This window comes from Poecilia reticulata, chromosome 21 (genome assembly GCF_904066995.2).
Source record: "Poecilia reticulata chromosome 21, P_reticulata-male-v2, whole genome shotgun sequence".
NCBI classification, from domain to species: domain Eukaryota; kingdom Metazoa; phylum Chordata; class Actinopteri; order Cyprinodontiformes; family Poeciliidae; genus Poecilia; species Poecilia reticulata.
Genome location: NC_088850.1, coordinates 18650305 through 18672830, shown reverse-complemented (window position 1 = coordinate 18672830; position 22526 = coordinate 18650305). Strand labels below are relative to the sequence as shown.

General features: G+C 39.9%; 2 protein-coding genes across 6 annotated transcripts in view; one reads left to right on the top strand and one right to left on the bottom strand.

The window, feature by feature from the left end:
• ccdc85cb (coiled-coil domain containing 85C, b) overlaps nucleotides 1–7548 on the top strand; it is a 53108-nt gene extending 45560 nt beyond the window's left edge. For all 4 annotated transcript variants that reach the window (XM_081602857.1, XM_008398241.3, XM_008398244.3 and 1 more), the window contains 3 exons: nucleotides 2084–2176; nucleotides 2595–2693; nucleotides 4818–7548. In XM_081602857.1, the coding sequence (XP_081458983.1) occupies nucleotides 2084–2176; nucleotides 2595–2693; nucleotides 4818–4907 (282 nt within the window). In that variant the 3' untranslated portion in view covers nucleotides 4908–7548. The remainder of the gene's footprint in view (nucleotides 1–2083; nucleotides 2177–2594; nucleotides 2694–4817) is intronic.
• A 3143-nt stretch (nucleotides 7549–10691) lies between these two features.
• On the bottom strand, nucleotides 10692–21663 carry ccnk (cyclin K). 2 transcript variants are annotated; one of them, XM_008398248.3, is made up of 11 exons: nucleotides 19102–21663; nucleotides 17614–17840; nucleotides 16901–16982; nucleotides 16656–16787; nucleotides 15125–15230; nucleotides 14976–15033; nucleotides 14481–14650; nucleotides 14226–14398; nucleotides 14071–14101; nucleotides 12709–12780; nucleotides 10692–11763 (listed from the first exon to the last, which is right to left on the bottom strand). In XM_008398248.3, the coding sequence occupies exons 1-11, from the start codon at nucleotides 19108–19110 to the stop codon at nucleotides 11234–11236; spliced, it is 1590 nt and encodes a 529-aa protein (XP_008396470.1). In that variant the 5' UTR covers nucleotides 19111–21663; the 3' UTR covers nucleotides 10692–11233. The 2 variants fall into 2 exon arrangements, with proteins under 2 accessions (XP_008396470.1, XP_008396469.1); XM_008398247.3 differs by having other exon boundaries at nucleotides 14190–14398; nucleotides 19102–21656.
• Between the last annotated feature and the right edge of the window lie 863 nt (nucleotides 21664–22526).

The window sequence follows — 22526 nt, the reverse complement described above, 5'->3', positions numbered from 1 at the left end:
ATTTCTATTTCAGTAGCTTCTTACATTCTCATGCTTCCTCTGAATACATTTTTAAATGTGTTGATACTCTGAGCTGGTAGTGCCTGGTAATGGTGCGTTCACTGACTTTAATTAATCAGACTTTTGAGTTTCCAGGCCTCTGCTAGCCTTTCCAATCAAGCTGAAAACCAGTCAGTAGCCTATTTCTCAACACATCTCTTATAAAACCTGTTGCAATTTACATTTACAAAGCCTAACATCTAAAACAGTGCAAACTTCTCAATGTTTCTTTCAACATAAGCCGACATCACTACAGAAAAAACAGAGGAGATATAATTAGATCCCATATTTAGCTGTAGTCTATCCTTCCATGGAGTTTAATGAACAGACCCGGGACAGACGGGACATTGTGAATCCCGTTCACTCTATCAGCTCCTTCTTTTTACTGTATTTAGGCTTTTGTCTCATTCACACAGTTTCAGGTCAGTGAGCGTGAGTGAGAGAGGGCGAGAGGTTGTCAGGCTAAAAATGATTGGAGAGACGAGAAGGAAAGTGTGTGTGTGTGTGTGTTGGGGTGGGGTGGGGGAGAAACGGCCTGCATTCATGACTAACCCAAACACTTTTCCACTCTTATCTGATTATGTGTTCTCAAACTCCACGCATCCGATCTAACGCTGTTTGATTCGTTCCTCCCCTTTTTGCAAGGCCTGTTGACGCAGCAAAGCCTTCCCCAAATGACCGTTCATATGAGCAGTAAGCACCGTCCGTCTTCTTCAGCACAGAATAAAGTGAATAAAGTAAAATGTTTTAACCGACTTACGTGTTTGGGAGATTGACAAACCTCTACCAAACTTGCAGAGGACGTTGCTTAGCTGTTTGAAACATCTAAAACATTCAGGTTGAGAGTATTTAGAATTTTTATTTTGCATTTATCAAAAAAAACAAAACATTTTGTCTGTTTTTGTAGAACGTTCAGAACCACCCTTCCTGTTATCTGCCAAAACTCTTGCTCTCTCTGGATGGAACTAGTCAGATCCAGTCATTCACTCTGCAACAGCTTCCACACCAAAGAGCGTTATTATCATCTCAACATCTCAACTGTGTACGGTACATTCAGTGGTCAACGCAGGATCGGATTTTTGAAATTCCAGCCATCCTGTTGGCCTTTGAGGGCAGGAGAACTGAACATCGTCGCATTGTGGTCGCCATCTGATTCCTCCACGACTTTTAATGAATAACTAACATTAGATCAGATAAATTAAGACATAAAATGTGATCTTTTCTTATACATTCTTATGATTCTAAAAATTTGCCTTAATAAAAAAGATGCTTTCTGCCTAACCAGAGATAACGACCTTTATCTGTGCAAAGAAAACAAATCGACCCCATTTTCCTCAATGGGTTTTTTTTTTCTAGTCTGAAACTATCAAAACAAGAGATGCAAATCAGTATCCACCTTGTCCGATGTGGAATTCACAGCTATTATTCGTGATCAGAACGTTTAGGCATCTTAATGAGTTCGCAGAGGGAGCTGACAAACGCATCACCATCCAAAGCCGGTGGAGCTGCGTCTGATGCTCGGGCCCCGATGCCAGGTCACGCTGAATGCCGCCATTGTGCGTCCCTGAGAGCTCTGTGTCCCCTAAACAGAGAGCCACTGTCTGGAGCTACCCGGGGGGGTGAGATGAGTAAAACAAACACCCTGGTCTTCTCCTTTCTGGCTCACCGCTCCCGTCACAGCAGGTTAAATCACGCTGTTGCAGGTTGCAGACCTGGGAACTGAATTGAAAAAAAAAAGAGCCGACAAGGGAGAGAGGTGATTTGAGTTGCGATGAAAGGGATGACATTTTCGGTGCCACAGTAAATGTGTCCCTTTTTTTTTTGCCTCATACTGACCCAGGTGGAAAGAGAAGGTGGTGAACCTTGTTTGTTTTGATTGATGCTTCTGTACGAGGGAGTGCGTCGTTTAATCTCCGAGAACGTTCGTCACGTGTTTAGGGTGTAGACCCGCTGCTTAACCTTTAGCAGCCGCCCTAGCCGTCGCCGTGTTTCGTTTACCATGACAGTTTGACGACATGGATGTACGGTTGTTGCCTTCCTGCAGGGCACAAACCGTCTGCCAACCAGCGAATCATCTCCTGCCACTGGCTACCTGTCCTGCGTCCAGAAGCCCGAGGCGGTGGTGCACGCCATGAAGGTCGGCTACGTTTAACGCTGCAAACACACAAAGTCTCACCAATTTGGTCTGGTCTAGTGCAAGTAACTTTTTTTTAAAAAATTACCAATTTCATTGGGAGATTATTTCACTTATAACAAGACATTTTCCCATGTTATAAGTGGAATAATCGACCAGTGGAATTGGTACTTTTTCATCAAAATTAAGAAACTATTTACTGAAAAGCTGAAAAGCTTCTCGTAAGTTAGTTTTGTCTTGTTTCAAATGTACGAAGATATTTGCACTAGAAACTACAACCTAAAAAATATCTAAGATTTTGAATTGATGGGAATGTAGTCATGGAGATGCCTCCTTGTTCAAGTCGCAATCTCACAGACCTTTGCTTTTAGTAAAGTTGTGAGCCTCGGTGAAACCAGACCTTCTTCTGTCTCTCCGTCAGGTTTTAGAGGTCCACGAGAATTTGGACAAGCAGGCTCCCGAGGACTACGAGGACGATCTGAGTGAGAAAGAGAAGGCCATCGTGCGAGAGATGTGCAACGTAAGTTCGGCTACCTCACGGTGTAAAGTGTTGCTTTGTATCCGTCTGCAAATAGCGACCTTTAAATCTCCCTTGTAGATTGAAACTGCAGGGTTTTTCCCGAAGAATTTAGAAATGATTTGTCACTTTATCGCTGACCGTCTTAACCACCCATGTTTAGTCGGCTTTATTTAAACTCTAGTTGGGTTTTCCTGGAAAGTTTGATGCAAATCAAAAAAGTGAACCCTACAACCCTGGGTTCGATTAGCAAAAGCTCCAAAAGTAGAAAGTGGACTACAGTGCAGGGCATTCTGGGTAAATAGAACCAAAACAAACATGTGTGTCTAGAGCTGGATAATTTTTTATTTATTTTTATTTTTTTTGGTGTTTCACCAAAAACAAAAGCGAAATTCTACAACTGCTAAAATCAGACACCACACCATTTTTGTTTACGCTTCATGACAACGGAAGTTGCGCTCACGTTTTCTTCAGACATTAAATATTAGTACTTCAGTAGTTCTTGCTGCAGCGCCTCCGCAGGCGAGGAGGTGAACACCTTTTCCAATTAGTTTGGATCGTTTGACACAATGCGGCAAAAGAGAGTTTCACCGGCTGAAAATGTAACAGGTGTTCCAGTAAAACCGAGTTCACCGGACCATCAGTTGTGAAAACACCACTTTGAATGGTGAACCTTCCTCTTTGTCCTGGATAGAAATCTCTGGAAGTCTCTGACCTGTTTTTATTTATTTATTTATTTATTTATTTATTTATTTATTTATTTATTTATTTATTTATTTATTTATCAAATGTTCCCATCCTCTGATTCAAAATCATTTTTTCTTTCTTTTTTAAATGAGATATGTGCATGTAGAACGGTCCTGTGTGCGTTCTACATGGATTCTCACAATTTCCACATTAGAAACAAAAACGCCCAACTCCACTTTAAGTGCAGAAAACATGGCCGATCGTTTGAGCTAAATGCCAATTTAGCCCCATCGTCTCACAGCTTTGACTCGCATGGGCCCAGAATACACCATCATAATAATAACAATACACAGCACAGCTACAGTCCTAGCATCCCGAGCGGCCTTGTTTCGTCCCCTCTGTCCCCTTTCTTTTGTCTTCTCTGAAACGAAGCCATCAGTGGAGGCTCACAGTTGAGCTGTCAAATCAATTCCACTGTATCAGGAATGAAAAGAGCTCTCTCCTCCAACCACACATTCTCTCCTATCTAGTCTTCCTCTCCTCATTTCCCTCCATATCTCTCTCTCTCTCTCTCTCTGTGTTGGAGCTCGAAAGGCCTTGTGCTGAATAAAAGGTGCAACGATGAGAGAGAGGACCTGGCTATCTGGGCCCTGCAGAGGTATGCAGCAGGCCAGGAATCTGGCAGAAGGGTGAGGGAGGGACACTACAATAGTGCTTTTGTAATAATATTACCGGTGGGAGGCCAACCCCCCCCCCCCCCACCTCGTTTACAAAGCTGGAAGAGAGGAAGAAAAGTAGTTCAGCTGCTTCGTATGTACAGGTGCACTAATAAAAAGTTAATTTTATTTCAGTAGTTCTGTTCAGAAAAGTGGAACTTGACTTGAATTATTGAAATAAAAAAAAGAACTTTCAGATGATAACCCTAATCTCCCGAGATGCACACCTGCGGGGAGGTGTGCGAAGTTTCCCCGAGTGTGTGAAGTCCTTCGAAGTTCTCTCTCTCTTCTCGATCACACTGCAAGACACAAAATCTCACCGAGTATTTTTGGTCTAGTTTCTAGTGCAGATGTCTTGGTACACTTTAAATAAGATTTCAGCAAGATGTAAAAACTTGTGTTAAGTATTTGTGTTATTGATTATGATTATTTCACTTATGACACGACATTTTTTCTCATGTTATAAGTGAAATAATCTGCCAGTGGAACTCGTACTTTCTTCCATCGATATTGAGGAATTATTCACCTGAATCAAGCTCCGTCATCTTCCTGAAAAGTTACTTCGAGGTTAGTTTCGTCTTATTTCAGGCATGTTTCAGCGTTAGAAAACAGACCAGACTTACTTTGTGCGTTTTTGAAGAGCAGGTTTGATTTGCATTATTTTCTTGACCCGGCCGCTCCCCTTCGCCTCTCAGCGTCTCGTCTCTGCTCTCCGTTTGTGCAGGTGGTGTGGCGAAAACTGGGCGACGCCGCCGGATCGAAGATGTCCATCAGGCAGCATCTCTCTGGGAACCAGTTCAAGGGCCCGCTGTAGCACCGTCGACCCGACTCGCCTGCATTCACCCGGGAGGGGGGAGGAAACGCCACCGCATTAAACCTGCCGACACCACCCATCACTCCGCGCTCCACCACTGCCGACGGAGAATCAGCTGCCCCCTCCGGCCCCTTGCAGAAAACGCCCTCTTTAGGACCGATTGAGACGGCTACAGGATGGACTACGTAGTCTTCATATTTACATGTACAGTGGAATCATTACACAACGTTTCTAACCAGTCGATGGTGAAGGTGACTACCGGCAGCTAGTTTGGCCACTTTCCGTCAGTCTCAAACACTCACACCGCTCTGTTGGCCTCTTTCGAGAGCACGGCGGCGCTCTCGTGAGCCGGCAGAGCAACATGGTTTCAAGCACAGACGCGACAAAGCCGCAGGAGCCGAGACCTCCCCGGTGTGCGACGGGGCCTCAAAAGTGCCACAATGCGCCAAATAATTTGTCAAATAAATACTCTGAATTAGCCATGGGCAAAGTGGACTTAAAGTTTTTGCGGTATAAATTTATCGCGATAAATGGTAAACGATACGATAAATGCCCATTTCCACTTGGCATAAAACTTCCAATGCAGTAGATACATTTTCAAGGAAACCTCAATATTTACATAAATGATTCAGTAATTTCTTAAATTAGTTATATAAATTGAGCCCGTTTTGGTATGTATCTATTTCACATTTCCTGTGCTGCCGTCCATTATGAAATAATTTAAACTTTTTTCAGGTTGAGCAATAAAATGAATTCAAAATGTGCTGCGACACATGATTATCTAAAGAACAAAAAGTTAATAAATTCAATTTTACCAGATGGTTTACACATTGTTTTATTTTTAATTAATTTTTTTAATAAACATTTATGCAACTATAAATAGAATTATTTATTTATTGTATTTCCAATTCAATATTTATTTAACAACTTATTTTTTACGAATTTTGGCACTTTTGTTCCCGCATGCAGCAGGGCTGAGAGGGCGACAGTGTGGCTGAATTTTTAGATAACTTTTAATAGTAACCCCTCTATAAATACATGTAAAAAGAAAAGAAAAAAAAAAAAACTAACTCCTGTCACACTGACCTTTCCACACCCTAGTGGTCAACGCGTATAATTAGGATTAGCATTCTGAGACATTAACTTAAGTGAAAACCCACTGTGATCTAGCGCCTTTTGCTCGTGAGAGTCTATGAATATAATTACGTCTAGGGGTCGCTGTTAACTTGTGTATAATGTGTATAAAAACCATAGCACTACTTACTTTGTGTTGATTTTACGTTTTCTCTGTTTTGTACACTAGCGTTGCCACGTGAACAAACATTTTTCTGTTTCGAAAGCTCACCCGCAGTTTCGAAAGCTCACAGGGTTTGCTTTTGGTATTAACCGTTTATTTGTATTATTATTAATATTATTATTGTTATTATTATTATTATCATCACATTTTTTTCCAGATCAACCTTTATAATACCTTCTCAATTGAACCTCTGAAAATGTACCGAGGCCATTCGGATTCTTCAGATGATTTTATGACTTTGTGGGAGAAAAAAAAAAAAAAATCTAAAAACTTTGGATGCTGTGTGCTTGTCAGACAATCATTTTCTCAGGTTGGGAGGGCGAGAGCTTTACCTTCACCCATCTCTGAGTCTGTGTGGATGTGTGTGTGTGTGAATGAAGACTGGATGGTTTTCTTGCAGCTGTAGTATCTGTTTGCAACACGACGCATTTTCTGAATCCACACAAGAGCTTACAGACTGCAATAAGTTTTTTGAAGGTCTAACCGTAGTTGCACTACGATTTTCATTTTTAGGATTTGTATTTGAAGGAAATTGCTAAATTAGATTCTTTCTGTTATGGATTCAGCAGGTGCACGATTTCTTTCTACTTTTACCTTTTCAATCTTAGATTATGAGAAGTATGTCTTCCCTTCGATGTCTTTACACCACGAAACTTTGTAAAAATGAGTATTTCTTGATGTCAATATGAGCAATTCATCAGCGTATTTATTGCCAGGTTTAACATAGAGGTTGAGGGGAGCAAACAGGTTCATGAATTGATTATTTCTCATCGATCTGTAAGTTTTATCGGACAGACGTGTGACATATGGACGGAACGGGCTCTCCCATCTCTGGTGATATTTGTTCCGAGGCCATCACCGACCTTTTTATCCCTTAAACGGTAAAAGAAAAGCAATCAAAGTATTCATTTTAAAGTGTCCTTTTTTTCTATAGGAACTGCTTTAAAGCCATGGTACAATTTTGAATACTTAAAACAAAAAAAGAAAAAAAAGGTGGCGTTTAGTTTTAAATTTGCCACATTTTACTTGATTATGTTTCGATTTGGTACCAACTACGTTTTTATTATTATTATTATTATTATTATTATTATTATTGTTTTAAACTTTTCTCTTTAATGCTCCTTTTTACACCTGTATGCTAAAACCCACAATCCAAATCTGTAGGATTTCAGGTCCAAACGTCAATATTGTAGCAACTAGCATGACTGTAACTGTTTCTCATGAATTTCACTGATTTAAAAAATTTAAATAAAACAAAAAAAAACAGCGATTTTCAGGTGAAGTGTACATGAATTAGGCCACTTTTAGAAAACTCTGGGAAATAAAATAAACAAGTTGATTCATGATGCTGTCGAGTGTTGTCTTTATTTGAAGAGAACGTTTTTTCCCCCCCAACATAGGATGACCAAGAGCGCCCTCTGCTGGTAAGAATTTATCCTGCAGTTCATACACTCATTAGCAAGGTTCTGCTTAACATAAATGTTACATTAGCCAATTACATCACAACACAACTTTGCACTTTAGTTGTCTTGGCTTAGGGAAGTTTAAGCACGGCATCAGAATGTGGAAGACTAACCAAAATTGGACAGTAAAGTTTACATAAAGTAATTATTCTTTATTTCAGCTGCCGTGTTTGGATAGCAGGGTCAAAATTTATTCATTAAATATTTAAATAAACGCAACAAAAATCTAGTTCCAAATGTCCCAGTGATATAAATGTCGCATTTTTGATCTTCCATAATACCAAGCACAGTATTACGAACACATGCAGCGATGTTACGAAAGAAACCTGTCTGAAATGGTATTTGTTGCCGTCAATAAGCAAATAAAACACTCGTTGACTAATGTTTATGAATTGTTTACTAAATTAATTAGTATCTGATTTTGGTCATTTATGTTTTTATTTGTTTAAATGACTAAAAAAGCTATCGGGATCATGTATACGTATAAATGTAAATAATGACATTTTTTGTTTTCACATATCTTTTATACCTGCGCAATAACGCCCCCTGCTGTGCCATAGAGGTATTGAGTTCGGTATTGTTCCCATGTTTATATCATCACCTTCCCTAAAATAATGGCCTAAAGTGATTTTTATTTTATGTAGTTATTTTTTGGCCGAAATTACTTTTGGGCAAAAACATTCTTTTTTTTGGAAGATGGCGATATATTTGAAACCAATTAATGTAAAAAGACCCATAATCATTTCTTTAAACAATTCCCGTTTTAGGTCAATTACCGTACTTAAAGCATTCCTATTTGCTAATTTTCAAGGTAACGACTTTTTTTTATCACTTTTTATCTAGTTTAAAGGATTGATGTTCACTTCTGACAGGTATACACCCTGAATTTCTCCCATCGATGCCATTTCTGTCCAACCTTTTCCTTATTGTTAAATCATAAACAACAGCTTTTACAGAAGCTAGTGACGCCAGTAGTTATTTAGGTGCCGTTCTGGGTTTGTGAACACTTGCAGTAATTCTGGTAGGCCTTCATTTCTGTTTTTACCGTTTGGAGCTAATGTTTCTACCTGTGAGCTGCTGGAGCTACAAAGACTAAAATTTTGCTTTAAACAGTTTCCACTTCTATAAATTTCACTGAATTCTATGGAGTTAGATTTGTTTCACAATTATTCAATCAAAAAAAAATTACACTCAACCAAAAAAAAGAGATTCAATAAAAAAATATATATATACTCAACCAAAAAAAAGAGATTCAATCAAAAAAAAAAAAAACTTTAAAAATGTTTAAAAATATTTTTATGATTAAATAGTTTTTATGACTTTTTTTTTTGTTCGAGAAGATTTTTTTTTGGATTGAATCTCTTTTTTTTTTTGGTTGAGTGTAATTTTTTTTGATTGAATAATTGTGAAACAAATCTAACTCCATAGAATTAGTGTATTTTTGAATTCCCTTATGACGTGTTGCTTTTTGAGATATTTCAGCTTTTATTTCTAGGTTTTGTGTGATTTCTTGATTCTACACGTCAGGCAGTATAGGGTTGGGAACAGCTTTTGAAATGTATCTAGTAATTCATTTAAGTCATGCTTTGACAGCAGAAGGATGTTTCCGCTTTTTTTTTTTTTTTTTTTGCTCAATAAATGAAAAATAAAATCGCGTGAAACATTAGTTTATTTATCTTTGTCTGATATCAAAGTTCTAGATGTGCCAAAAAAAAAGCAAAAATTAAAGAAATAACTAAATATTTGTCATGTTGCAGTTTGTCTTCCTCCAACAAACGACATTTGTACCTGTTGGAACAAAGGTTATCCTTTCACCACCAGAGGGCAACAAAGTCTGTCTGTTCAGTCACTGTGGCATGCTCGGTCCAGGTCCGGTTCTAGACATTTGGGTCAATTGAGGCGCCCTAGTCTCAAATGTTTTGTTGTGCGCACCCCCCAGTGTTTATCTATCAGCTTCTCTTTAGCTGACAGGGAATGTAATAATTAAATGTGGCTAAAAGGAGGAAACAAAGTACAATAAAAGAGGGAGGGTAACATAGAACATATTTTAATCTAAACGCCACTGATTCCAGATCATAACCAGCTGATGTCTTACAGTAGAGGCCCAGTCATATTTGACTCCAATTAATCATGGAAGACATTAGGACTTCATCCAGAGGTGTATCCACAGGAGGGCCAGTCTGGGCCATGGGGCACCCCTAAAGTTGTGGCCCCTCTTCCTCCTAGCGTGTGCTCTCTGTGTGGGGCGGGGGCTCCGGGCGTGGCCTCCTGCTGGGCCTCCATCTGCTGTGGAGGTGCTGATGGCAAGACAATGACACGTGTGGCGGTGAGTGACAGAGGGTCCCATCCCAGCCGGGTCTCCACCATGACAACGACGACTAACCTCCCATTTGTAGTCGGCTCTGTGCCAGGGCTAATGGGAGGAGTGATCCTCCTGCAGTCGAATGGGACTTGTAGTTTACAGCTGGCTGGTAATTTAGGACAAGGAGCTAATCTCTCTGGCTTGTGTCCTGAGTCTTTGTGAAGGAAGCAGTGTTCTGTTTGGACTTCCTGCTGAAAACTGGAGTTTCACATCTGAGCAGCTGCTACAATGCTGCTGTACCTTAGAACATTTTAAAGGTTTATTGCAGTTTATTTTTACATGTTTGGCCTATTGTTTCTGTCAGTTTCAGTTTATCTTACATTGGCTGTCCTACTTCTAACGGCACTGACTGAACCATGTTTGACCAAGCTTGTGAAGCGATCAGTATATTAGCTGTACCGGTGCAGAGTTATTGAATGAGCATGTAATGCTGTACATTTATGTCTGTTTTTTAATGAAGAAAGTAAAGGAAATGTAAAATGTAACGTCAATTCAGGACTTTTTCTGTATCGGATCTGTACTAAATCTCAGATATGCGTATCTGTGAAAAAAGTGGACAAGTGCATCGCCATTAAAGAGCAATTTTTTTTCTAAATTTGTTTAGTTTGAGAGGGTGCTTTTGTAATAATATTTTACAGATCCCACAAAACAAGGACAAAATGTGAAAATAAAACTTTTAATAGTCGCAGAACTGTTTGCGAAGTGAAACCAGCATTTTCAAAGTTATGCCAAAACCAAAACAAATTATGGGCCGACAAACTCCAAAAGCCTCAACTACAGCGTTTTCCCTAAGACTGGACACAATTTGAAAGAACAAAATGAGAAACAGAACGCAAAAACAAATGCAACTGGGAAACATTAGGAGGCAAAAAACATGATTTAAATGACAAGATGCTGAATCGACTGAAACATGTCTTTGGGAGGAAAACTGCTCTTCCTCAGTACATTCTCAGTGAAGGGCTCAATAAGTAGCTTCCTGTAGATATCAAAATCTTTCAAAAACAAAAAAATACTTCCCAGAAATATTCCTCCTGGTTTTCCAAATAATGGTGCTCAGACCTGACTTGTCATTTCAAGTTTATCTCCAACCATGTCAGCTGCTTGTCTGAAGCCGCACTTAAGAGCGACCAACCTCACTTCTTTTAGTTTGTGACAGGAAAACTTTCTGGTTCAGTCTCCAATCAGCAGCTATGTGTCTGTAGATTCATCTCATCCACCCGCCGCGGTTGAGGGGCATTCCAGGTGGAGGGGGCAGGGGCACTTGGGACTGTCCTGGAGGCCCGGGGGGCGGAGGAGGGTACCCGGCAGGGGGAAGCGTGATCCCTGGCGGCGGCACGTGGCCTGGGGGCATGCGGGGAGGCGGTGGTGGAGGGTAGCTGTTGTAGCCTGGCGGAGGGTAGGCTGGGGCCAAACTGGGTGGTGGGTAACTGGATGGAGGAGGCGGAGGACCTGGAGGCGGCGCCGCAGCCTGTTGGTAGACGTGCGGGTGATACGGCGGGATGGGTGGCGGGTAGGTGGGCGGCATGGGGGTGTAGGGTGGCCCTTCCGTCTTCATCATGGACTGCAGGCTCTGGAAGCCCTCCCCAGACATGTAGGAGCTGGTGGTGGACATCAGGTAGTTGGAGGGCGGGGGTGGAGGAGGGCGATGGGGCAAGGGTGGGGGCTGGTGAGGGGGCGGGGCATGTGGAGGCGGAGGAGCAGCTTCGCTTCCTGGTTCTGCCTCTGCAGGAGGGGCTGAGTGAGGAAACAGAGAAAAACAGAAAAATAACTAACAGGACTGAAACGATTAATCAGATTAATCACAATTAAATAGTTATTGAAATAATCGTCAACTAATTTAGCAATCGATTAATCGTTAAGACTCCGAAAAAGGCAATTTGCTTACCGAGAGCAGCAAAGCAGCCAAAACTGTGCAAAAAAGTTATACATTTATAAATTTTGCATTTAACCCAGAACTCCTGAAGTAGCAGTTTTCGCTTCGCCTGTTTCAAATTCTCTAGGTGTTCACATGTCGATTTAAAGCGTTCACAAAAGGAATATGTTGTTGCACTTCAGGCAATAAAACATGTATTTTCTTATTAAAAAAAGGAATTGAACTATTTATTTGCATCTATTAATGCATTTCTAATATCGTACAAAAAAGGCTCAAGTGAAAGACCTTCAGAACAGGCAAAGTTTTTATTAATCGTCAGAATAACTAAAGTAATCTTTAGTTGCAGCCCTAATTAAAAGCACTCACTGCACAGCTCAGTGGTGGAGCCATGCAGCTGGGCTCCCCGCAAGCCCCCTGCCCCATCCTGCCCTCTCCACCCACCAACATGATCCCAAATAACCTCCCTGTTCCCAGACAGGAACGCACAGCGGGCCCAAGATCAGCCAACGCCGCCGCGCAGGAGGTCTCATTACCCGGCTGAAGCTCTCATCAGAGCTCCGGGTGAGCGTGGGAACATGTGGTTTACATTTTGTCCAGGCAAAAGGTGATTACATAAGCAGGCTAACAATTTTGGGCTGCTCCAGGAGCCCGAACTGACCGCAAGGGAACTGGCAGCTCATAAAGCAGGTCTGTTTAGTGGCGCACACAAACAAACAAACAGCAGGGCTTTCCTGGATGCCAGCGTGTCCCCAAGTTCAACTCCATGCCCAGATGAAGGGCATCACTCAGGTTGTGGCCATGGTTACCTGGGGGAGGCTGGGATGTAGGCAGGGGGGGCATGGGGCTCTCCAGTCGGGGGATCTTTGACCCGGCTTGTTCTGCAAAAATGTCAGAGAGAGTTAAGAGAGTTATCAATATGTGATTTTTGGTTTAATAAAGTTATACAAGAAGGAATGACTTGAATCATGTCAAATTAAAACGGCAAACTTTACTGTATCTCATTGGGATTTCATGTGATATACTGACATAAAACTATGCATAAAGTTTTTGTTGTTTCTTCTTTGTTTTTTTCCAATGAAATTTGAAAAGGGTAGCCAGCAAGTACTGACCCTAAAATTAAATCCAGTGTAAGCACTGGACCCTTTGGGATATACGCAAAACTATGACACACAACTAACAATATACATCCACCGGGACACAGTAAGAGAAACAAGATGGTGGCTGCATCATGCTGTGGGGATTCTTTTCTTCAGCAGCTTGTCAGAGTTTAGTGGAGGATGGATGGAGCTAAATGCAGGTCAACCCAAGAAGAAAAACTGTTAGGGTCTGCAAAGCATTTTAGACTGGCGTGGAGGTTCACCTTCCAAGCAGAATGAGGCGAAAAATAAAGTTATAGCCACAATAAAGTGGTTTAGATCAGAGTGAAATAATGTGTTAGGATGGACCAGTCAAAGTCCAGACAACAGCTACTACTCCAAGTTATTTTTTTTACTCCCAAAAACAAAGCTAGTTTATTTTATTTACAAAATTGCTCTTGTTTTTTTGCGTCACTTCCAGCGTAAAGAAAAATAAATAAATAAAATTAGGCCCTTAATATTCTTAATATTAATATTTGAATTAATATTTGGCATCTGGGAGAAATGAGATCTCTCATATTTTCCCAGATGCAGGCAGCCAGTGAGAGGAGCTGAACCCGGCTGACTTAAAGGCACACGCACACGCGCGCACACACACACACACACTCACATTCGTTCTGGATCGAGGGGACTCTGAACACACACACTGCACTTTGGGGGAAAACAAACTGATGTAACTTTTGCTAAGCAAAAAATAAAGATGAAATAAAAATTGTGTTGACTAACTATATTAATAATAATGTCAATATGCTGATTAATGATGGCAGTCCAAACGTAAATTAGCGAGACTTGAAAACTGATGAAGGTTGTTTTCACTCAATCTGAAAGAGCTTCAGTCATTTTACGACGAGGAAACACTGAACTGGATTCAGTGTTTATAGGGACAGATGGTCCTACAAATCTAATAAACAAGGTATTATTGTCCTCTCTCTTAATATTTATGGACTTTATACTTTTGTGTTTGTAGGTATAATTTCACAAAATTACAAAAAAAAAAAAAAATTGTACTGCGACATATAAAAAGCAGAATACCTGGAGGTTTGGGTTCATCCTTTGGAGAAGTCTGGGACAAAAACAAACACAAGGCTGAGATAATCAGAAGTCATTTCTTCATATTTTTAAAGTCTTCTCTTCTCTGTTAGCTTGCTTACATGCGAGCGTTTGAGCTGGCGTGCCGGGCTGCCAACCTGAGGAGAGGCCTTCTTGGGCGGTGGGGGCGGCGGGTTGGAGGCCGGGGGCTGCCCCTGTGGGACTGGAGGAAGAGAGGTGGGGGTAGCCGGCGCCCGCTCCTTCTCCTGGATCTGCTGAGGGATGGGCTTGTTTCCCTGAGAGTACAGGTCCAGGATCTGGTGGCAGATGTCTGCAAGATGGAGGGATCATGATGGATGGATGAGAAGCCTCCGAGAGGTGAGGGAGGAAATCTGAAGGAAGGAGGGGAGTACCTTCCAGAAGCTCGACGGGGACATCCTGCACGAACTGCTCCCACCAGCGGCGGGACGACTGCTTGGCCGTCCACTCCTGGATGTCGAACTTACACAGGCGGCCAGCCAGGTACATCACAGCCACAGCGATGATTTCTGGCTCCCACTGCAGAGACAGCATGGTGCAGAGGCTGGAGGGAAAACACACACACACACACACACACACGAAAATCCTCAAAATAATGATTTATATGATGGAGTATTAGGACCGGACTAATAAAAAATTACAAAAATAAAAGTTGAAAAACAGGAATAAGTCATATGAGAATAAAGTTGAAATAAGAATAAAGTTGTAATAATATAAGAATAAAATCAATATTTCAAGAATAAAATCATATTAATAAATTCGTAATATAAATTTAGTCTTTCAATTTAGCAACTTTATTAACAAAATATGACTACTTTTGTAGATTTAAGAACCTTCAGTTAATTAAACACGGGACAGAGTGTGCTCACCTGTCGTTGACAAAGGTCCAAGCCATCTGTAATACCTTGCAGACTTTATTCTTCTCCCCTGCAATACAACAGCAGAATGTCAGCCTGTTCTTGACTGAATCCATGAGCCACTTTCCATCAGTGGTTGAAACGTTTTTCTTCTTCTTTACCTTTAAGCTGCTTGACGTAGCGCAGCAGGAACATGTAGGGATGCTCCACCTGCAGGTCAAACTTGATCGTCTGGAGCAAAATCCTCTCCAGAACCATCACCTCCTCCTGTTACAACCACAAGATATCTATGATGATATCTGTAAGTAACTTCTGCTCCATACGGTTAAACTCTGAGGCTGTGATGTCACAACAAACAGGTGGCTGACAAGAGATCGCAGGATAGTCACAGTCTTCATTTTATTGTTGTTTTTGTCTTAAATTCAGCAGAACAGAAGTAAAAGTCCGTCCAGAGTTTTGCGCTCTGCCTTCTCGACCGACTGATTAGGCGTTTGCTGCATCCAGCTCATGACATCAGCGGTTCTTTCTCCCGCACCCAGAAAAAGGAGAAAGAAAGTGCTGCGAGAGACACTTAATGAGCTTTTTAATAGTTTATAAAGGAATCTGGACTCCATTGTAACATCTGGAGTTCAAAAAACTTGGACGGGTCAAGCCTGGATATTTCTGCCCTGAAAACACTCTTCACAAACTCAGTTGGAGTTTTATGAAGCATTTCTCTTTGTGAAAGACAAAAAAAAAATTTTTCCAGTTTTTTAGAGAGTTAATGACTCAGGTTTGTCAGAGGATATTTATTTCTATAATTTTTACCTCAGAACTAGAACCTCATTTCCTTACATTAGCGTAAAGTAATAACTGCTGTAATGTTGGATAATGTTGAAAGCATAAATAAAAACAAAAAAAAATAACCCAGATATTTATTTTTGATGGAATCTATTTCTGCCGTCTTGTTTTCCTTTATGTAAACAAATAAAACGCAAAATGTTAGAAGAATATTTCAAGCTGACGTGGCTTTAAAAAACTGACATGTTGAAGGTGGGAAATAATATCAAGTGGAGATTATTTGTACTTAAGAACAAACGTGAAAAGGATTTTAAGAAATCTCTTAGTTAAGTCATATTGATCAGCAATAAAAATGGGTGATTCTACAAAACATCACAGGCCTCTTTAACTCCAGGTAGGGGGTTTTCATTTATTGTAAAAGAATTTCTAATCATAAGAATTTTCACTTATTGTGAGAATGACAAATTGTAATTAATGTTGGCAAACTCTCAAAAACCTGCTGCTGCATTCTCAGGGTTGAAAATAATTTCACCACTTTATGCACCATTTGCTCCACCAATAAGTATCGATAAACTTAAAAATGTGAATAAATACAATTATTATGTGCAGTTCTTTATGCAACGGTGCCCTGAAGAATCCCATTGTGAATGGATGTGTATTGTAAGACATATGCAGTTACTTCAAACAAGACTGAAAACAAGTAATAAATTATTTTTTTCATCCTCACTTTTATTGTTATCCCATTAGCACCAGTCAGTATTGAGATAACATTTGAAGTCCATATCACAAACCAATCCAAGTTTTGTTTTGTTTTTGTTCCTGGCGTCTCAAAGATTGGACATGAGACAATAATCAGCGCTGAATGTGTTCAGAAAATGGTCAGAGGTCAACTGAAACAAATGAAAACGTCACCTTTGGATCGTCGCCGAACTGAGCAAACTGCACATCGTTCAGTAAGCTCCGCGCCGTCTTGATGATGTCTTTGCACTTCTTTGGGGTCTCCTCAACTTTTCCAGCCAGGAAAAGACAACAAGCTCCAGTCACCTGTGGGACAAAAACAAACAAACAAAAAAAAAGTCCCAGCGTTCATTTCCCTAAGTTTAGTTTGCTTCCAGACATTGGGGAAAGACCGAGGATGATCAGAAACTGGGACTCACGTATCTGGGAAACTGCTTGAAGGAGTGGAACATGTAGAAGCGATGGAAATATATGATGCCGGTGGCCAGGGTGTCATAGTGTCTGCTAACAGTCAAGGAGTCTCGCACACGACGACTTCTATAACTGAAACCTGATTAGCATGGTTAGCTTTGCTGCCATAATCACAACATTACGCTATAAAAAACATAAAAGCATCTCAGCAAAGCATTTAACCAACGCTGCATTTGTTTATCTTTTTTTTCCTTTCCTCTCTTTCTACCAAAGACTGGATTACAAAAGTTTGGGTCTCAACCAGCCCTTTTTCTTTAAAGGATAGCGTTGTTTACAGAGACTTCATCGTTTATTTTTATTTGTTGTTTCTATTGTTTTGTTTATTCGTTTTGAAGACTTAAAATGTCGTCCAGTTCCAGTGCTAAAATGTTTATTAGAATTTAAAGTTTATTGATCTTGGAGGATGTGTTCTTGCATTATTATGCCATTGCCATTATATTAGTTGAAAAATGTCTCAAAACAACAATTTTATCGTTTATCACAATAACTGGGACAATTTACCATCAAGCAAAACTTATCGTGACAGGCCGAGTCAATTCGTACAGCTTATCTGTTCCGTGTTTTTTTTTTTTTATTGCACTACTTTACCTAAAATATCTAAATCTAACATGACAGAGATACAAGATAAAGTTTTTTCCTGGTATAAACCAATCAAGGATACAGGCCGAGGCGGGTTCCCACGTCGAATATGAAGCGGGCTCCCTCCCTCCTATACCGAGCCTCCGTACCCGGGTCAAGGCCCTCGGACTGAGACGGGGTGTGTGCTAGGTCCTTCTTGTCCCAGTACCAGCATGGCTTGATGTGGTCCAGAGTGGCTTGGCCGCTCAAGTTCTCCTTGGGTTCCTTCATTGTCTGAGGGGAAGAGGTGGATGGACCTGCTGCGCTGGACTGCGGAGATTCAGATGGGGGGGGGACAACCAAAAAACAATAATTACTTGCCAACTTTCAGAGAAAAGCCCTACCAGTAAGAATCAGCATTTTATGTGTGCCCCGAATTCTTTAAAAGTACAACTTGTGCTAAAAGTTGCTTTGTTTAGTTCACTTTTCGCTTTTAATATTTGGTTTGTGGAGATAGACGCACCCTGTATAGAGCATGTGAGAGATTTATTTTCCATGTTCACCATAAACAACCCAAACAGAACTGGTGAGGAAGTGTGAAATTATCCAAATTATACCATGCATTAAAAAAAAGCCACAAAATGCTTAACCCAACAAAGAAAACTTTATTAAACTACTCATTTTATTGATCTACTGGGCATGGCTGGGAACGAGAGTCTGGCGGTGTTGTAGCTCATTAGCTGGTTGGGAAATCCTAGGATTGGATAATTAATAGCTTTAAAATATAATTTCTCCAAATAGTAGTGAGAGCTGGTCCTACTTTAATTTTCACACCATGACAGTCAGTTTTTGTTGGGGAAATAAAAAAACGCCAAAATTCTCAGACATCCACGTAAGCAAGAACTAGCCTTTCTTCTTTGAGCCAGCTGACCGGCTGGGAGCAGCAAGTGGTGTGAGAGAGGTAGAACCATGTGGACATAGGTAGAACCAATTGTCCCAGTTATTGCACATATTTAAACATAGAAGTTGTTTAACTATAATCTGAAAGTAGACCTAATGTTATTCATTTAGACATCTATAATAAAACTCTGTTTCTCCACTGTATTAGACAGTAAACTGTGTGGCTAAGTTTAACCAAATGTGTTGCAACAACAAAAAAGAATAAAATATAAGTACAATAATTGTATTTACTTGGCATAGTAATGTCTTAACTCCTGTATAGTTTATATAGAGATCAAATGCGTAGCCTGGTTTATTATGAACGTGATAAATATAAGATTTAGCTTATTAGCATAAGAAAGTTACGAGCTACTACCTAACATTTACTATAAATATGCCTGAAATGTTCAAAACCATGCTTCATAATGTGTAATAAATGCACTTAAAGGAAGTAAAATGGGTGAGTTTGTAAAATAAAAAGCTACAACACAAAGAAAGACAAGAAGTGTGAATTAGGCTGGTTACTCTGTTCGCTAGCATTGGGTTAGCATGTTAGCCTGAGCTAATGCCAAAGACATATCAGCCTCTCAAAGTGTTCGCAATTCTAGCTGTTCGTCGCTTATTTTTTCATCTAATGAGCCGCGACGCTTACCTTTATCATGTATGCGTCGGGATAAACCACATACAAGAGACGACAGTTTGAATAATCCGCAGTTCTTCACACTGTATTAACCAACAAATGAGCAACCAAAATACCCATTGTAACAAGGACACCACCGTTTTCCTGTACGTCACTACCTCCTTCACTACGTCATTACGCAGGAGACAAGATACACGTGCGCTTGGAAAGATACGATTCGGACTCAAAAATTATTATTTTTCCGAAAGTGAAGTGCCTAATTTAACCAGTGAACTATCCCTTATATGAATCGCTTTTATAGACTATACAAGTTGTGAGGATAAAGAGGCTGTTGTTTCGAATACTATCCACTAGAGGGAGACAAATATTCACTCTACTGTTTAAATTGTCTACAAAAGCAATCCAACAATCATAATTCACTAAAGTGTTCAAAATTTATTCATTTATTGTCTACCTCTCACCCTCATAATTTCAGGAGTCTCTTAATCAAATGTGAAAAGTTACAGTTAATAGTTTTAGAATTGTACTCATTTATGGAAAAGAGTAGACTATGGAAGAAATATGCCTATGAAATAAAGAAAGATTTTTAAGTCATTGCTAACGTACTATGGGTCTATACTTCCATAACAATATAAATTTATTAGAAATTTGCTAAAATAATATCTCAGATAAATAGATCATTTATACTATTGCAGTTTGCAGCAGTAAAATGTTTTCATTTGGTAAATAATAATGGGTAAAAATCATCTAGAAATGCTCTAAAGGAGAAAGGCAACAGCAGTCTAGCTTTGTGTTATGAGGCAAATGCTGCACACATTTAATACAATTTAATATACAGCTGATGTATACCTTCCACACATGCCATTGTTAAAAACAAATGCTTTTTAAAATCTGCACAACTCTGCAAAAGAAGGGGCAGATGAGACCAAAAAGAAATGTTTTTGCAAATGTGGATGAAAGCCAGCTTCGCACATCACCTTGAAAACACTGTGACACATGATGGTGGTAGCATCATGCTGTGGGGTTGCCTTTTTATCAACAGGAACATGGACAGCAATTGAAGCCGATAGAGACATGCTACACCGATCAGTAATTCTTCCAATTTGCGGACTGTGCTGCTGAGTCGAGTACTTTCTTGTGTCGGTCTACTAATCCCAGCGAGAGATGTTCAAGTTCATTGCTGCGATGTGACTATACGTGAAAAAGTTTTAAAAGGTGATCAGAATAATATTCAAAACTTTGTGAGAGGCGTTTACCCTGCGAGGCAGAAATAATCCCTAATATCTCCTTTGGATGTTTACAGTTACTACCAGCATGTGGGCCCGCTCAGCCTGTTGTCGCAAGAGCCGACCACGAGCAACGTCCCGAGTCCTGTTCGCTCCCCTCGCGGCCTCACTTCTGAGAAAAGCCAGCATTGAATCATTTACTCGGCCCACATTAAAATTTGGAATCTGCATGCATTATATATTCACCCCTGCTCGGACAAATCCTCTTAACTGTGGGAGAAATTGTCAGGACGGGTCCTGTGGAAAAGTAAGAGCCTTGTCTGGTTGTATTGCCTGTAGCAAGGGAGCATCTCAATCTGTCACTCAAATCCACACGCACACACACACATACCAACCACACTCTGAATAGCTTATAAATAATATATCCTTATACTTTCTTTATTAATATTAAACATTGCATAATGAAGCAGCGACTATAAGCAAATCCCACAGCAATATTCATATTACCACAAGCTCTCCTGGAGTGGACCTTTCATTGTTTATGTCAGCGCTGTCACATTGCGGTTAATCACATCAAAATGGCTTTGAGTGCTTTATTTTTCACCTCTGCAACACTAAAATCACCCATTTTTCTCTCAAAACTTGCAGTTTGAACACCGTGCAGTGCTCTGAATAAGAGTTTCACCCCTACATGTTTTGGTTGCTCACCTAAATGTTTCATATCATCAAGAATATTCTAAAACCAGAGATGGAGTGATTAAACGCAACATGCGGTTTTTAAACCCTCATCCTCCCTTTTGAACAGTTATGAATTAACTGCTCAAGTAATTTCCTGTCTCTATGGGGATGTTGATGGGGGTGAGTGCAATTGGACTTAGTTTCTATGAAAGAAAATGGTTAAATTGTACCTGACTGACAACACAAAGTAGGCTAAAAGATCACAGAAATCCACCTTAAATTCCCCAAAACAGCTTGATGATCCTCAAGATTCTTTGGGCTGGCAAGGCAAGGCAAAAGTGAAGCTTGAAAGACGTGCGGTCCAATTACATCTATTGTAAAACTAACACAGCATGTCGGAGACTTTATTCATTGATAAAAATCAAGCATGGATGTGGATGTCTGATGGTCTGGACGATGAATTCTGAAGGTCATCAGATTGTGACCTTAAGCTTCAGGCCACTTTGGGTTCATGCAGCTGGATGATTGTGTGAGCACTACAAAAACACAAAATCTTACCAAGTATTTCTGGTCCAGTTTCTAGTGCAAATATCTCAGTACACCTGAAATAAGACTAAACTAATTTACAGGTAACTTTTTTAGCAAGATATAGGATTGTTGTTAAGTCAAATTAAAAGTGAAATCATCTGTCAACGATACAAGACATTTTAACTAACAATTTGGGAAAAATGTCTTGATCCATTGGTAGATTATTCCATTTGTAACAATATTAATGAATTGTTGACTTACAATAAGCTCCTGATGCTTGCTGATTGGTCGCCTGTAATTAGTTTTGTACTAAGACATTTACACCGGAAACTAGACCAAAATACTTGGTAAGATTTTGTGTTTTTCATGCAGTGAAGAAAACCAACAAGTTCACATCTGAATAACTAAAAAAAAAGAACCAAAATTAAGATTTTGTAGTGGCCCAGTCAGAACCTGGACGTTGTCTTACCTTAAAAACCTTAAACTTATCTAAGAAAACCTTTGAATGTGGTTGTTTTTTTAAATGCAACAAATAGTGGGTGATAATTAATCCACATCAATGCAAAACACTCTTTTCCTGTTATTACCCTGGAGAGTGATTGTTGTCGACAAAGATGGCACAACTAATTACTTTTTAATGTTTGGATGGCTTGCTTCTCTTAATAAATGAAAACATCCTTTTGAAAACTGCCTTTTGTATTTACAGAGGTTATCTGATATTTAAAAAAAATACTAAAACGCTTTTCTACAGTACTGCGTACAGTCTGTCTATTTTTAGACGGGCCCCATACGAATGTCTCTCTTTTTTTTATGTTTCATTTTTATTTTGGAGCGACATAAAAAATGGAAAGGATAGTGACCCAGAATCAAAAGTGGATATGAGCGGGATCCAGTCCTTTTTTTTTTTTTTTTTTAAACACACGTCCCCTAACTCGTTTCATCCACCCCAACATGAATAATTAGTGCCTGAAATCGTCTTGTGAGCCGGAGATCTTCAGCTTTCAG

Coding starts and splice junctions, on each gene's coding strand:
- ccnk (XM_008398247.3), bottom strand. Junction 15,034..15,124: donor CTACGTCAAGCAGCTTAAAG/GTAAAGAAGAAG, acceptor GTTGTATTGCAG/GGGAGAAGAATAAAGTCTGC. Junction 12,781..14,070: donor GGATGAACCCAAACCTCCAG/GTATTCTGCTTT, acceptor ACATTTTTGCAG/AACAAGCCGGGTCAAAGATC.